Consider the following 16,308-nt stretch of genomic DNA (forward strand, 5'->3'; position numbering starts at 1 on the left):
GGATTGTGGGTATTTGCATTGAGCGTGTTGAGTAGGTCACGCAAGACGTATTGTAAAAAATAAAAAGTGAAAAATTAACAGTGACAGTTTAATATGGAGCATCTTCAGTCAGTTTTATACCTCCCATTTCAGGAGTGTGTGCTTTTTTTGAAAGGGTGTCCACAGCTCTTAGAAGTATCCTGCAGAATAGCTTTGAGAAGGCACTGATTTTAGATATTTCAGTGTTTTGTTTTTTTTCCCTCCAGTCTCAGACAGTCACGGCCCCGTACTCGCAAAAATTGAATCGTCGTTCCGGCACATTCTGAAGGCGGGGGTGGGGAAGAACAGACCTCTAACCTCTGCGTTTGGTCACATTCTGTTTTGGTAATGGCCCAGTTGGTGTCTGATGTCTGAATTGGGCAGGCTCTTATTGATGGAGGAACCAAAATCGCAACAGTGCCGGCCTGCCTGAATCTCAAGTGTCTGGCCTGTGGCTTGTGTCCCAATTTGAGTTGCAATTGCCGTTTACCGGAACTTTCTCTGCCCAGACTAAATCATGGCTCTGTGTAGCCCCCTCTGCATGCAGCCACTATCAAGCTAGCTGCTATGTAACGGTGACATCGCCCCTGTGTAGCCACAATGTAGCTGCTATATAACTGACATAGCCCCTGTGTAGCCACAATGTAACTGCTGTGTAACTGTGACATAGCCCCTGTGTAGCCACAATGTAGCTGCTATATAACTGACATAGCCCCTGTGTAGCCACAATGTAACTGCTGTGTAACTGTGACATAGCCCCTGTGTAGCCACTATGTGCCGCTATATAACTGTGACATAGCTCCTGTGTAGCTACAATGTAAATGGTAAATGGCAGGCATTTATATAGCGCCTTTATCCAAAGCGCTGTACAATTGATGCTTCTCCATTCACCCATTCATACACACACTCACACCGACGGCGATTGGCTGCCATGCAAGGCCCTGACCAGCTCGTCAGGAGCATTTGGGGGTTAGGTGTCTTGCTCAAGGACGGGGCGGGGGATCGAACCGGCAACCTTCCGACTGCCAGACGACTGCTCTTACTGCCTGAGCCACGTCGCCCCATGTAGCTGCTATATAACTGACATAGCCCCTGTGTAGCCATAATGTGACCGCTGTGTAACTGTGACATAGCCCCTGTGTAGCCACTATATAACTACTATATTGCCCCTTTGTAGCCACGATAGAGGCTTTATATCCGGCGATATAACTGCTATGCAGCCAGGTCACTGAATCCCAGGGCAGCTCAGGTGAGGCTGTCTGAGACGTTCTCTCGTAGCCGGGGGCACGCTGGCTGTCAGAGCTCTGCTGCTGTATGTGTGTGTTTTTGGTGGCAGTTTTTGCCTCTAACCTCACTGTCGTCTCTCCCACGCATCGGCGCGCTCTCTCTCTCCGGGGAGGCGGTAAAGATCAGAACGCGCCTCGACTCGGAAACGAACCGCCCACTCCCTCCCCGCCTCCGCCCGTCCCGTCCCGTTTCATTACTGCGGGGCTCCTGGTGCCTCGCAGGGAACCTCCGCGCCGGAATCAAGAAAGAAAAGCAGCAGCGTTTTTCAGGAGCTGATCCGTGCGAGGGAGAGGGACGTCACGGAGGATGGTATCCATTGTCTGAGTTAGTCGTTATCTCTGCCCAGGTTGCCAAACTAGGAATTTACTGTGTACAGCACGGATCAGCAACTCACGGTCCTCAAGGGCCAAGAATTGCTGGTTTTCCACCCTCCCTTTACCTGGGAGTCAGGGGCGAAACCAGTCTGGCCAATCAGTTGCACCCAGGAGAAAATACAACCAGGGCTTGATTTAGATTCAAGGGCCCGTTTTGGTGACCCTTGGTGCGGGGCAACACTGGAGAATAGGCAGCGTTTTTTTCTGTTCAAGTTAATAACATTTACACCCACGGAGTGGAGGAGGCAGATTACATTAAGGTAAGGGTTAAAGGTCACTTACACCTTGGAGCAGAGCATTGTGGGGGATGGGGAAAGGTGTGAAGTCACCGCAGCCTGTAATCCATTCTTAGGAGAGTCCTAGCATTTGGTTTTTTACAGCAGTTCATTCTTTGCCCATTTTATAAGAAAGCATTTCCGTGATAAAATGAATAACGTAAACTCGCCGTGTTCCGAACAGAACATGGGGCAGCTGCCACTTCCACCAGAAATTAACGTCTGTTTGATGGCGGTTTTTCTCCTGAGGAATGTGGTATGTGATTAGGGTCGCTTATTGACTATCCCAGACACGAAAAACACTTTGATTGAGGTGAACTGGACCAAATAATTATCGAGAAAATGACAAATAACTGCACCACGTCCCTGTGTTCGGAAAACCGCGTTAGTTCACAGTGGTCTGAACGCCGCCGCCTGCCCGGTTCGTAGTCTCTCGTTAGCAACAGCTTCCCCAACGCAATGTCACACCATTACCATATCACCGTTTGCTGAAATGAATCTCGTTTGTGACTCGTGTGAAGTTTTTTTTATGAACACGCACAAAAGGCAAAGCTGATCTGGAAGTAAGTTTTTAGTCGTTCGTCATGAAAGTTGCTCTGTTGGGAACGTGGCGAGTGGACTCGGTGTTCGGAGCACGGTGAGTTTACGTTCCCGTCGAAAGAGAAGTTTTATTAGGCCGCGGCGAGGGCCCGGATCTTCCGTTCCGGTCGCAAAACGGGCTCGTCCGCGAACTCGCTCAGACCGGTCGAGGATGATTTGTTTCGTTTTTTATCTGGAGCGGGAGACTTATTCTAAACCACGAGCCATCCGAGCGCCACTAAATCTCCCGCCGCGCTGCAGCTTGCAAATTAGCGCGCTATTCATTTAGCATGTTTATATTCCCGCTCTGATGGATGGCGGCTGGGGTCCCAGCCAATGGCGGCACAAAGCACGGCGTCGGAAAGGGCTCCGACTGCTAAGAGCCGTCAGCGAGCCGTATAACCAGCTACCAGGGCTTTTAAAGCCATAACGTCGCGTGAAATACACACAGCGTGCCCTGCTCGGGTAACCGAGCTGCCTGCGAATTCAGAGCAGAGTGATAGTGTTCCTGCCTGTTGCAGTTTTGGAAACTGGGAGGATGGGGGGGGGATTTGAGGGGGGGGTAACAGACGTGTTGGAAGACCTTTCACACGACGCGGCAGGCTGTTAATGTGCTGTAGAGCCTCCTGGTGCGCTCCCCGCTCCCTCTCTCCCCGCTCCCTCTCTCCCCGCTCCCTCTCTCCCGCTCCCTGTCCTCGCTCTCTTACGGGGGCTGAATGAGCGTAGGTGTGCGGGGGCCTTTGTGTTTGCTCTGGTGTGTGTGTGTGTGTGTGTTACAGGCTCTGGGGGCTTTAGCGTGAGCGCTAGCATCTGCACGAGTGAGGGGCGAGCTGTGCACTCCTCTGCCAAACGGCCTCAGTCGAATCTGCGCCGCTGAGCTCGCCAAAGCCCGGCGTCACCGCGTATACCTGAGACCGAAACCGCCAGCGAGGCCTAAACCCCCTCCCGCTCACAGCCTAAAGGCCGTCGCCACCACGTATACCTGAGACCGACACCGCGCGTGAGGTCTAAACCCCCTCCCGCTCGCAGCCTAAAGGCCGCCGCCACCGCGTATACCTGAGACCGACACCGCCAGTGAGGTCTAAACCCCCTCCCGCTCGCAGCCTAAAGGCCGCCGCCACCGCGTATACCTGAGACCGACACCGCCAGTGAGGTCTAAACCCCCTCCCGCTCGCAGCCTAAAGCTGCCCCAGTGCTCCAATGTCACGGGAAATTCAGCCGGAATGGTGTAATGGCGGAACGATCGGCGCAAATTCCCGAAGTTCGGAGACAGGCCGCTTTCTCGGAAAGGCGGAGCTTGTTTTCCGAACGTGTACCTACGGAGACGGGATGAAGTCGGCGGTCCCGCCCGCGGTCAGCTCGCGGCCTTCCGCCGTTCCTCCGGAATGATCCGCGCCGTCCTCGTTTTCACCCTCGAGTGTCCGTCCGGGTTTTTCACTGGAACTGAAGCGTGGGCCTACATCTCATCATTTTTGCACGTCAATGGCCAGATGGCCAACTGCCAGAATTTAGATCACCGTAGACCCAGGACCCTCTTGCTAATATTAAAAGACATTAATCATTTTTATTATAGAACTGTTTGTTATCTTGATAATGGAGCGTTGGAGAAACGCCATGGTTTGCCAACCAATAAAACTTCAACAGGTGTTTGGCCAAGTTAGAGGTTCTTCAAGCAAGCCATCCTCAATTTCTATTCCCGAGTGCTCACAGTAAACATTCTTAATGGAAGTGGAAAAGGTCAATATGGCAACAGGGAAATATTTGTAACTTTTTTTTTATTGCGTAAACAAAAACAAAAACTTATCCCTCTGTTCTTAGATTTGTGTTATGTTCAAAGCATAAAAGAACTTCTGGAAGACGGGAGTTTATTATTTTGTGGGTAAAAGATGATTAAGTTTTCAGATGTTTCAGCCGAGTGCATCGTCGCTGCCAGGCGGTTTGAAGATCTCTGTCGCCCCCTTGTGGGGACGTGCGGACAGACCGTTCCGCAGTCGGTGTGGTCAAGGGGACCGAGCTGAAGGGGTGTGTCCGTAAGCCTTCGGATAACGCCACGGCCAACCCGGGCCCTCCCAGAGGCCGGCTGAGCGGACGCCATTGGCTCGTGATGAATACTAATGCGTTTCCATTCGCTTGGGTCTCGCCACCGGGACGACTGCTCGCGGGCAGCTCTTTGATTTATCGGGCTACCGTGGAAACGTCTGTTCTTACCGCGATCCTCGAACGTGACTGAAGGATGTTACCCCGATAGAGGACACGCGTGGATGTCATTTATCTATTTTTCTGTTATATATTACAACCCCTTGGGTGTCTCGGTGGCGCAGCCTGTAGAGCACTGACCGCATGCTCATTGCGAGCCGCGACGTCGGCGGTTCGAATCCGACCGTCCGACATTTGTCGCATGTCTTCCCCTCTCTCTCACTCCCATTCTTCCTGTCTCTCTATACTATATACTGTCCAATAAAGCTGAAAAAGGCCTAAAAAAATGTGTAGCAGCACCAATAGTAGTGGTATTAGCAGTAGTAGTGGTTGTAGCAGCAGCAATGCTAACACCCTGTGGTTCTGCACACTGGAGTCAGCAGTTAGTTACTGGTAGCGGTAGCAGTAGTAGTACCAGTAGTAGCACTAGCAATAGCAGCAGCAGCAGCGGCAATGCTAACACCCTGTGGTTCTGCACACTGGAGTCAGCAGTTAGTTACTGGTAGCGGTAGCAGTAGCAGTAGTAGTACCAGTAGTAGCACTAGCAATAGCAGCAGCAGCAGCGGCAATGCTAACACCCTGTGGTTCTGCACACTGGAGTCAGCAGTTAGTTACTGGTAGCGGTAGCAGTAGCAGTAGTAGTACCAGTAGTAGCACTAGCAATAGCAGCAGCAGCGGCAATGCTAACACCCTGCGGTTCTGCACACTGGAGTCAGCAGTTAGTTACTGGTAGCGGTAGCAGTAGCAGTAGTAGTACCAGTAGTAGCACTAGCAATAGCAGCAGCAGCGGCAATGCTAACACCCTGCGGTTCTGCACACTGGAGTCAGCAGTTACCCTGCCAGGGCTGGACACCAGGCCATGATCCGCGCCGCCGCTATAAAATCCCGTCCCTCACAGGCCATTCCCCCACTCTGCCCGGATATAACACACTATTCATAACCGTAAAGCTTTTATAGAGCGCTTCTCAGACAGCCCGTTTACAGGGCTTTAAAGTGACGCGCAGCGCAGTAACTAAAACACCCTGACAGGGCTGCTGGGAGGGTAGGGGGTTATGGGTAATATTCTGCACTGTGGAGCAGGGAGTTATGGGTAATATTCTGCACTGTGGACTAGACATATCCCATGAGCAGGGTTATTGATTGGTTAAAAAGTAAGTACCATAATCAGGTTTCATATTATGTCAGAAAAATAGGCTCTCCTAAATAACCCATTCCAAATTCTCTTCTAGTGGGCAGTATAACATCATTATGCCTTTGCAGAATGGAAGAAATTACAAATTAAGTATAAATTCTGTTTTTTTTCATCGATAGTTTTTTTAAGCTGAATTTGATTGTGTAAATAAAATGCACCTTCATGCATGAAGGATGTTGTGTGCATTGCATAAAGGATGTAGTATGCATTGCATAAAGGATGTAGTATGCATTTCCATGCTCGGTTTTTAAAATGTCTTTGTTGTCCCTGGAAATGCAGCGCAGTTTGAGGTTAACAAAGTTGGGCTGCCAGTACCCTACATGCATCCTACAAGCCTCTGGAGGTGCACTTATGAATTATCCATTAATGCAGGGTAATGTTTCATTACGGTCGGTATAAAATGTTATGGCTCTTGTGTTATCCAGTTTTGTACAGCTATTACAAGTTGACTTCCCAGGCAATTAAAAAAAAACAAAAAAAAAACGTGGAAGCCATTAAATAAATTGTATAGCTGAACGAGTACCTTGGATAATTGCGCAAAACGTTTGATATTCGAAAATGGTTTTCATTCCTTTTTATTTTAGCATCTTTCACCACCCGTTTAATTACGGAGCTCCCAGCCTGCCTGCGCGACTCGGCTAATTTCACACCTGTGTGACCCAGGGCACTTAGACGGAGGCGTTTTAGCTCACACGGCTAAAAAAAACCAGCAGAACACTGGAGGGGCACTAATGAGATCGACAAGCTCTGGCTTCAGTCCTGAGAGGCCAGCGAGTGCCTTACTGCAGGGGCTGCCTGTAGCCTAGCGGCTAAGGTGCCTGTAGCCTAGGGGCTAAGGTGCCTGTAGCCTAGGGGCTAAGGTGCCTGTAGCCTAGGGGCTAAGGTGCCTGTAGCCTAGCGGCTAAGGTGCCTGTAGCCTAGCGGCTAAGGTGCCTGTAGCCTAGGGGCTAAGGTGCCTGTAGCCTAGCGGCTAAGGTGCCTGTAGCCTAGCGGCTAAGGTGCCTTTAGCCTAGCGGCTAAGGTGCCTTTAGCCTAGCGGCTAAGGTGCCTGTAGCCTAGGGGCTAAGGTGCCTGTAGCCTAGCGGCTAGGGTGCCTGTAGCCTATCTGTTTTCACAGAAAAGTCTCATCTGAGAATGGTGAGTTTACTTTTTTTATTTCTTTATTTTTTTGGAGGGGAGCGGACAGTCTTGCTGGGATCGCAGTAGAGAAAGTGCTGTGTCAGCGAATCGAACCCAAGCCCCCATGCACATTGTGTTCTAAGGCATCAAAATGGCTAAACGTGTGCATTCCGGTGTGTTGACAGTGACAAACGCGACAGAGCCTGTTGTCTTTTCTTGGTGTTCTAGTAAGAAAATGTTCGCCAAACAGGTGCAACAATGTTGACTTCACAGTGTGCTGCACAACACTATTTATACGTTTTGTAGTTTTCACTTACCTAACCAACTATTTTATGAGCAAGCAACTTATTTGGCTATGGAACTAGCTGGCTGTATAAGATATGATAGTCTACTACAAACGATGCAACTGCAACTTACAGTTTGAGACAAATAATGGTTTACACGCATGATTCAACATGTAGAGATAAAAACGAACGTGTTGCTGCCCAAATTGCCCTCCAGACGAGCGATCACTGAAACTCTGCATTAGCTACTACTGCTTATTATCCAAGTGAAGAATACATATCTAGTTATGAAATTCTACCAGTTTGTTATTGGTAGCAACTAGCAAATTAGTTATTAGTTAGCTTGCCAAATTTACAAATATCCACCTGAGACACAACGCATGTGCAACAATGCTCGCAACGCACGCTACTATGTGTGTATTGAACTGGTATTGTTTCGTAACAAGATATGTAGTCTTCGTTCGGATAATAAGCAGTAGTATATAGCGTTTCAGTGACAGCTTGTCTGGAGTGCAATTTGGCCAGCGACACAAGAACAATCTGAACAAGCCCCCACGCCATTGGCTGTGGCAGTTTTTCAACCAATGAGCTTGACTTACTGTTCAGCTGTGCAATGTTTTGGTACAGTGACAGCCCGTCAAGTGTATATCTTGAAACCAGAATTTAATGACTATAAACACCGGCAGAGGGTGAGTCAACATGTCAGTGAGCCTTTTTCAGTGATAGGAAGGGATTTAGAATGGTCTTGTAACAATGTTTTAACACAAAGATCTTACCTATTGTCCCTTTAAGAACTCTTTTCAGAGAACATCCAGTGGGAATCTCGATTCTTGATGTTCCTCCAGTAGCAGTGTATAATGAGCATTGCTAATGTTTTTTGTTTTTTTTGCGCTGTTAGACACACACCTCAGTACTTATATGTGCGGGCACGCGCACACATACACACACACACACACAGAATAAAGTACGTTACACACCCTGCAGCAATGTGCCTGAGTTACACCAGTCACTCCTTTCAGCTCCTCTCTCACTGCCCTTGTTGGCTGAGAGCCAGCCAATCACAGGGCAGACAGAGCCCTGTGTTGTAGTATAGGGTGAACCAGACTGCTACCTGCAGAACTATGGCAGAGTGCAGGAGAGAGAGGGAGAGTTCATCTCTGCACATCTCACTCTGGGATTACTCAATTCCTCCTGCCGCTGTGAATCACTGGTTATGTGTATACGAGTACTGGTGTGTGTGTGTGTGTGTGTATATGAGTACTGAGGTGTGTGTGTGTGAGAGCGAGTACTGGCTTGTGTGTGAGTACTGAGGTGTGTGTGTGTGTGTGTGTGTGTGTGTGTGTGAGTACTGAGGTGTGTGTGTGAGAGCGAGTACTGAGGTGTGTGTGTGTGTGTGTGTGTGTGTGTGAGTACTGAGGTGTGTGTGTGTGTGTATGTGTATGAGTACTGAGGTGTGTGTGTGTGTGTGTGTATGTATATGAGTACTGAGGTGTGTGTGTGTGTGTATCTGCAGGGCTCTGGCGGTAAGCGTCGGTGGGGGGGTAAGGCAGTAGACCGCTCTCTGTACGGGAAGAGAGACTACGCCTCCAAAAACCCCGCCCTCAGCCCCATCACCGAGAGCCTGTCCTGCACCAGCCGCTCACCCACCCCCCAGAGACCCAGAGCCAGGAGATCCACAGGTAACACACACACCATCACACACACACGCACACACACATCATCGCACACACACACACACACACACACACACACACTCTCTCACACACACACACACACACACACACACACACACACACACGCCATCACACACACACACACACACCATCACACACACACGCCATCACACACACCATCACACACACACACACCATCACACACACCATCACACACACACACACACGCCATCACACACACACACCATCACACACACACACCATCACACACCATCACACACACACACACACACACACACATCATCACACACACACACATACCATCACACACACACACACACACACACACATACCATCACACACACACACACACACACACACATACCATCACACACCCCCAGAGACCCAGAGCCAGGAGATCCACAGGTAACACACACACCATCACACACACACGCACACACACATCATCGCACACACACACACACACACACACACACACACACACACCATCACACACCCCCCTGAGACCCAGAGCCAGGAGATAACACACTGTACACACACACACCTATACACTCACTCAGACTCACAGCAGATTAACACACTCCTCTCCCACAGAGGACTGCGGAGACTCACGCAATCCCAGCATGCCCCTGGAGCAGACGGTCGACGGTGACCTCACGGCTGACGTGGTGACGGCCGCAGTGATGTGGCGTCGGCGTTTCTGCGGTCACCGTGACGACCCCGAGGGCGGGGACTCCGCAGGCTGTCCCGAGGGAGAGGCTTCAGACTGCGCAGCTGAGGCAGCCCCCGATGCAGCTCCCAGCGCAGCCGACGCAGCCCTGTCTGCAGGGAGGAGGGGGGGGGCGGGGGGGCAGGGGCGGTAGAGGGAGGGGCAGAAGGAAGGTCGCGGTCAGCAACCGAAACGGCGAGGGCCAAACAGCCGCCGAGACAGAGCTGGAGCCGCCCGTCATCCCCAGTCCCCCGGGCAACCGTCCAGAGAGCGATGGGGTGGAGGGGGATCGCCACGTTGATGCAAGCGGAGAGGGGGATCGTCGTGGCGACGCGCTCGTAGACACGAACGGTGAGGGGGATCGTCGTGGCGACGCGCTCGTAGACACGAACGGTGAGGAGGATCGTCGTGGCGACACGCTTGTAGACACGAACGGTGAGGAGGATCGTCGTGGCGACACGCTCGTAGACACGAACGGTGAGGGGGATCGTCACGGCGATGGGAGCGACGGCTCGGCCTCCAATCCCGAATATTCACACACCCTGCCGGCGAGCGCAGGGGGTCAGAGGTCAAACGCAGGCCGGCGCAGGTTGAACAGTCGCAGGAGCTCCCTGTACCTCCCCTCGGCTGTCACAGAGGAAGAGACGCAGAGCCCCCCCAAGCTGCTCCTGCACCTCCCTGAGGGGGGTCCGAGTGAAGGGGAGGGGGAGGGAACGGAGGAGAGAGGAGGAGGAGGAGAAGAGGGCAGGGAGATCGCTGATCGAGCAATGGAGAGAGGAGGAGAGATGGAGGGAGGAGGAGGAGAGGGTGTGGAAGCGGAAAGAAGGGAGATGGAGAGAGAGGGGGAGGGAGAGGGAGAGGCAGGAGGGGACAGAATCGGGCTGCTCACAGTCCCTCCCGTGCCCTGGCAGGAGGTGGAGTTCTGCATCGAGGACGTCCTGCAGGCCCCCTCCAGAGGGGGGCGCCGGTCTGTGCGTCGTAGCCTCAGGAACCGCAGCCAGCACGACCCCTCAGCCAGCGGCCTGGCCTGGGTCCAGCACTCTCCCCCCGCCCGCAGGGCCTCCCGCACCAGGGCCAGAGCACGCCGCGGCTCTGCCTGCCTCCCAGCCCCCCTGGACCCCGCCCTCACCCCGCCCCCTCTCCAAGAGCCCCCCGCCCTCACCCCGCCCCCTCTCCACGAGGCCCCCGCCCTCACCCCGCCCCCTCTCCCTGAGGACCCCAAATAAATACCTGTAAATAAATATGAGACAAACACACTTGACTCTTGCAGTTTGTCGGCTGTGGCGACGGGCGTTCGGTGTCAAGAGGGCGTTTGCGTGGCGTGTCGCACTGCGAGCCAGAACTGGAGCGAGGTCTTAACACTGTCTGCCCGAGTGTGTGCGTTTCTGTTTCATGAAATCCGATCTGCAGAAAAAAAAAGAAAAAAAAAAGTGCTTTGTTTTGTCCAAAAGGCTCTTGAAACAGCTGTCGTGCTTTTAGCAGTTGGAGAGGCTCGTAGTCCTCTCTCCAAGTGCATGGGCCGGTCAGTGTGGGTGTAGTAAGTGAGATGAGCATATCAAACGATTTTAAACGAGCATTAAACGATTATTGGCTACTAAACAAAATGCACCGGGTTTTTAAATGCAGACAGTGGCTTTTGATGGCTTTTCTCTGGGGTTTTTTGGGGGGGAAATCGTTTGAGTCATTCAAAAGTTGTTCTGTTCGAGCCTTGTCCCCATCCAGTAAAGTCTCTGAAGTGCTATTGAAGTTCTCTCTGGAGTGTACACTCGCCCCTCCCCCCCCACACTCCCCCAAAAGTTATTTGAGGCCATGACTGGAGAACCCCCCCCCCATCCTTGTTCGCCAAGACTATAAAATTTGATGGGTGTTTACCACGTCTCTGGACTTGGGAGCGCTTAACTCGGACGTGTGTTTTCTCGGTGAGGAGTGTTCGGGCCACTACGTTCACTTTTCTGTTCAGATTGTGGTTTAAAGTTTTCCGTCTTCTTTTGTCAGCCGTCTTTGTATCATTTTTGCTCACATGTCGCCCTGACGTGAACAGCTGTGGTGATGTGTCTCCATCTGGTGGAGACGGTAAGTATCGCACGCTCTGCACCAAACGCTTTCCTTGATTTTTTCTTCTTTATTTTTTATTTTTTGTCTCCCTCTCAGGTGATTTTGTCCCTCACCAGTTTAAAGTTTTTTTTTTTTATATTAATTATGAAATGTTTTGAAGCCATTTTCTCAATGCTGTCTGTCATTGGCTGGATGGGTTTATTTATGTACATCAGCGTTACTTGATATTTTAACTACAGTGTGTCAACAACAACAAATACACCATTGTCTCGCGATCAAACTTTAAAAAAGTGTGTCCTGGTTTTCTTTTGTTATGGCTGTGCGAGTTGTAGTTGCTAGTCGCAGTGCGATGTCTTCTTACAAGTGCGAGTGTTTTCACTGTGTGTGTGTGTGAGTGAGGGTGTGAACCCCCCTCCCCGCCACCACCTCCCCAACAGACGGGCACAGCGAAGACGGCTTAGCCGAAGAACAATAGGGTCCTTTGACCAAGACGACGCCCCCAAGACATGTGGCCTCCTGTCACCGTGGCAACCCCCCATGGGATAGAAGGCTAGCGGACAGCTGGAGGGAGCAGAGTTTTGTGTGTGCCGGGGTCTGGCTCTCTTTCGGCTGCGGCTGTCTGTGTCACTGGCTGTCCCGTCGTCTGCCCCGTCCAGCTCACTCCCCAGCTGTCTGTGTGACCGTGGCACCGAGGGCCTGCAGATCTACATTACATTACAGGCGTTTAGCAGACGCTCTTATCCAGAGCGACGCACAATGAGCTGCAAATCAGTGCGCTGAAAACCCGAGAGGGAGGTACGCTTCCGAATGCTAGAGTGAGCTCATCGATAAAAACTTGAACCCTTGTAGAATCGGAAACTGATCAACAAGCAGTACCACAGTTTTGGCTGCTAGAACACTAAGAATATAAAAAATGAGTGAATGGTTTGCATTTATATAGCGCCTTTATCCAAAGCGCTGTATGATTGATTCTTCTCATTCGCCCATTCTCACACACACACACACACACACACACACACACACACCAACCAATGGAAATTGGCTGCCATGCAAGGCATCAACCAGCTCGTCAGGAGCAATTGGGGGTTAGATGTCTTGCTCAGGGACACTCTGACACACCCAGGGCGGGATCGAACTAGCAATCGTCCGACTGCCAGACAACTGCTCTTACTGCCTGAGCCAATGTCGCCCCCTTTATATACATATATACAAATATACATAGTGTAATAATTACAATATGCAGCACACATGGCTAATTAGAAATAACAGGGAGGGAAGGGGAGGATTCAGTCTGCGCTTGAAGGTGCAAGGAAAGGGGAAGGGCCTCTCTATACAGCCAAAGGAAGAGACTGCCAACAGATTTGACGACAACACCAGAGCGAGAATCTAGACACCTCCACTAGTATATCTGAGATGAACTTTTACTGTAAAAAATAAAAAATACAATTAATAAAACATCCCAGTATGTACTCAAGATAAAGTTTTCATGATCGGAGTTAACCGATATTTGTTCAAGCAGAAATTTCTAATTTAATCTGCCTTCAAAAGCTGGCATCCCGTCTCAGAAAAACTCTTGTTTGGTGTAAGATGGAGGAACTGCTGTGTGGGATCTGCTGGTTGGGTTTTCTCCAGTCTTCTGTGAGTTTGTCCCTGTGCGTTTGGCAGATCTCTGCGCCTGGGCCGTAGGTCCTGTGGTCCTCCATCTTGATATAGATGTCACTGCTCAGTCCCCGTGCACACTTTCTGTCCCTCCCCAGGGGCCAATCAGGGTGAAGGCTGACCTTTTCCCAGTTCTCTTGCCCTCTTGCATCAGCACACATACTGTAACACTGCCCCCAAGAAAAAAAAAGGGGGGGGGGGGGTATTGTTTAATTGAAAAAGGAAGATAAAAAAGCACATACCCTGCCAATATTGCTGTTCTCTCTTGGGCCCTATCCAGTGACAGGGCCCTGAAAACGTACCCCCAACCGCCCCTTATATGTACGACCCTGGCCTGACCATGGAGACCCAAACCACCGCACAAACGCTGCCGCTCATGTCAAGCGGCCGGTTGTCGTGTTTGCTCTGGGGATGCACACAGCTGGTGAATGAAGAGCTCGGCGTCCGCAGGCTGTTTTGGAGGAGCGGGTGGTGGGGGGGTTGAGCAGCCTCATCTATTATTAATATGTGGCGGCGTCATTCTGCCTGGGCTCGACATGCGTGTGACGGGGAGCTTAGGAGGCCAGGGCGACGGTTCGAACAGCGAAAGGGGGTGATAATTGTGCTGATGTGTTACTACGCGAAATGCCAGAAGTGGCGTTAGCCAGCCAGCCAGCCAGCCGGTCAGTGAGCTAGCGATTATTTTCAGTGAACTACCACTGACCCTAATGGCCATGTTTACGTGTGCGTTAAGCGTGTGACGCATATGGTATCGGGATTGAGTGCCTGCAGTTGGCTACCAGTTTAAAAACGAGAGGCAGATTAATCTTCTGCTGTTATTGTTGAGCGACGGTAATGCGATTGTTCACGTCGTAAAGAATAAACGATTCTTAAAATATGACATTAACGATCGCTCTAATAAACGCTGTCCTGCCTTGTTTTTTTGCCTGGTTAGGCATTAGGTGGGGGGTCGGGATGTGAAATAAAAACAAAATTACAAAAGCGAGAGCAAATGGGTCCCATTAGCCCATCCTGGGCGGCTCATTAACCGTTTAATACTCGCTTGCCAATGAGCGTCTTCCATTATGAGTAATCGGATGATTTGCACTCCTGCGATCACTGACCTTGCCAGGTTTAGACTTGCATAGTCTCTGGTTTTATCACCTTCTTCGACTGAAAAGGTAGCAGAGTGTTTTTTTCATACCGTCCTTCACTTAGAGTTGGGCATACATTCATCATTCACGGAACGTTAATTAGCGGTCGCAGGGTCTTGGCAAGTAAACGAGCCTTCCTGCCTCCGATTTGACCGTGATTTTGCGGAGATGTAGTAAGGCAGGGGTGTCACAGACTACTGTCGTCTGTCCAACTATTTCACCCAGTAGCAGACATTCCGTTTAATATTATTTTTAGGATGTAGTCCTTTTGAAGGTTTGATTTGAAAGGAAATAAACCAACTGTAGGCATGTTTCAAAGAGGTGGTTTCTGAACCGTTTAATCCGTGACCCACTTAATGACAGAACGCACTGTCTGTGACCCCACCCTTATTAAACTGGTCTTCAACTTTTTCAAGATTGGAATAAAAAACATTAAACATGTACAAGCCAACCCAACTGTATGTACAATGTGTTTAATAACTTGTGTTACTGTGCGTTACAGTATGTCAGTTGCATAACATGTAAAAAGTACATAAATAATTTAGTACATTTAATATCTCATGACCCTTGACTGCTCCAGTACAAACTGCTTCACTTGGGAGCAGACCTGGGTCAGATAGGTAATTGCTTTTCTGTGCTTGATTTATCTTGCTTGGTGCGCTTGAGCCAACCAAGAGGACCAGAAGGTGGGGCTTGCAGTTTTTGAGAGTATTTCATTGGTTTCAATACACCAGGCAAGCTCAGGAAAGCGTATCAATGTATTTGAATCCAAATCAATTATGTATAACAACAGTACGCAAATTAAACATTATTCAGGCCAATCAAACACCAGTGTAGATGTGTAAATGAGGCTTAAGCTGAGAGATCAATAATTAAAGAAAGAATATTGACACTCAAAGATTTCCTTTTCAAATGATACTTGCTGTTGTGGTTGAGAGTTGGTTTTACAATAATTCCTCATACACCTCTTCATTTCCCTTCCATTGGCACAGGGGGGAGACATATAACATAACATAAGAGATAAGATAAGATCCCCATTCTGAAATTTGGTCTGAAAAACAGCTGAACCTCTTGACCATGTATGCATGCTTTTATGCATTTAGTTGTTGCCACATGATTGGCTGATTCAATATTTGCATTAACAAGCTGGTGTACAGGTCTACCTAATAAAGGGATCCCTGAGTCAATGTATATATTAGTCTCACAGGTGAAGAACATTGAGCGAGGTAACAACAGCTGCCACTCTCCCAGGATTCAAACTGGCAATCTTCCTCTCACATGGGGTTAGCAGGGGTTACGCTGCACCATGGGAAACACCTGCTGGCTTATAAAATAGTTTTAGTTGTTGGATACTTTTTTGTCTGCACCTGAGCCCAGTATCACGTGGCAGGATTATGGAGTTAGCTGGATAACTGCACGGACTAAAACCCGAAACCGTGCCAGATCTGGAACATGGACAGGTAAAAAGAGTAATGATACACCCTGAGACTGTGCGGTCTGCAATGACAGGAGGAGGCAGTGTGGTGGAACTCGTGTCAGATCAGAGAAATGAAGACGAAAGAGAGATCAACATTTCAGACGACTAGGAAGCTGCCCAAGTCTCTGCTTTCCTGTCAGTTTAAATCTTGATTGAAGACCAAGATTAGTTAATCAGGTTATCAGGTGTCTTAATGGCCTAAAACCACACCGTCCTTTTTCGAACATGATTGGACAATCCTGGCCTATATGGACTTT

The 16,308-nt window shown here is 49.9% G+C and overlaps 1 protein-coding gene across 1 annotated transcript in view; it reads left to right on the top strand.

Annotated features, from left to right (window-relative positions):
* The window catches only part of cdca2 (cell division cycle associated 2), a 28,961-nt gene extending 18,008 nt beyond the window's left edge, over positions 1-10,953 (top strand). Inside the window, 3 exon segments of the mRNA XM_061259448.1 lie at positions 8,838-9,003; positions 9,613-9,821; positions 9,823-10,953. Of these exon segments, the coding sequence (XP_061115432.1) occupies positions 8,838-9,003; positions 9,613-9,821; positions 9,823-10,953 (1,506 nt within the window).
* The last annotated feature ends 5,355 nt before the right edge of the window (positions 10,954-16,308 follow it).

Source organism: Conger conger, chromosome 11, assembly GCF_963514075.1.
Source record: "Conger conger chromosome 11, fConCon1.1, whole genome shotgun sequence".
Lineage (NCBI taxonomy): Eukaryota > Metazoa > Chordata > Actinopteri > Anguilliformes > Congridae > Conger > Conger conger.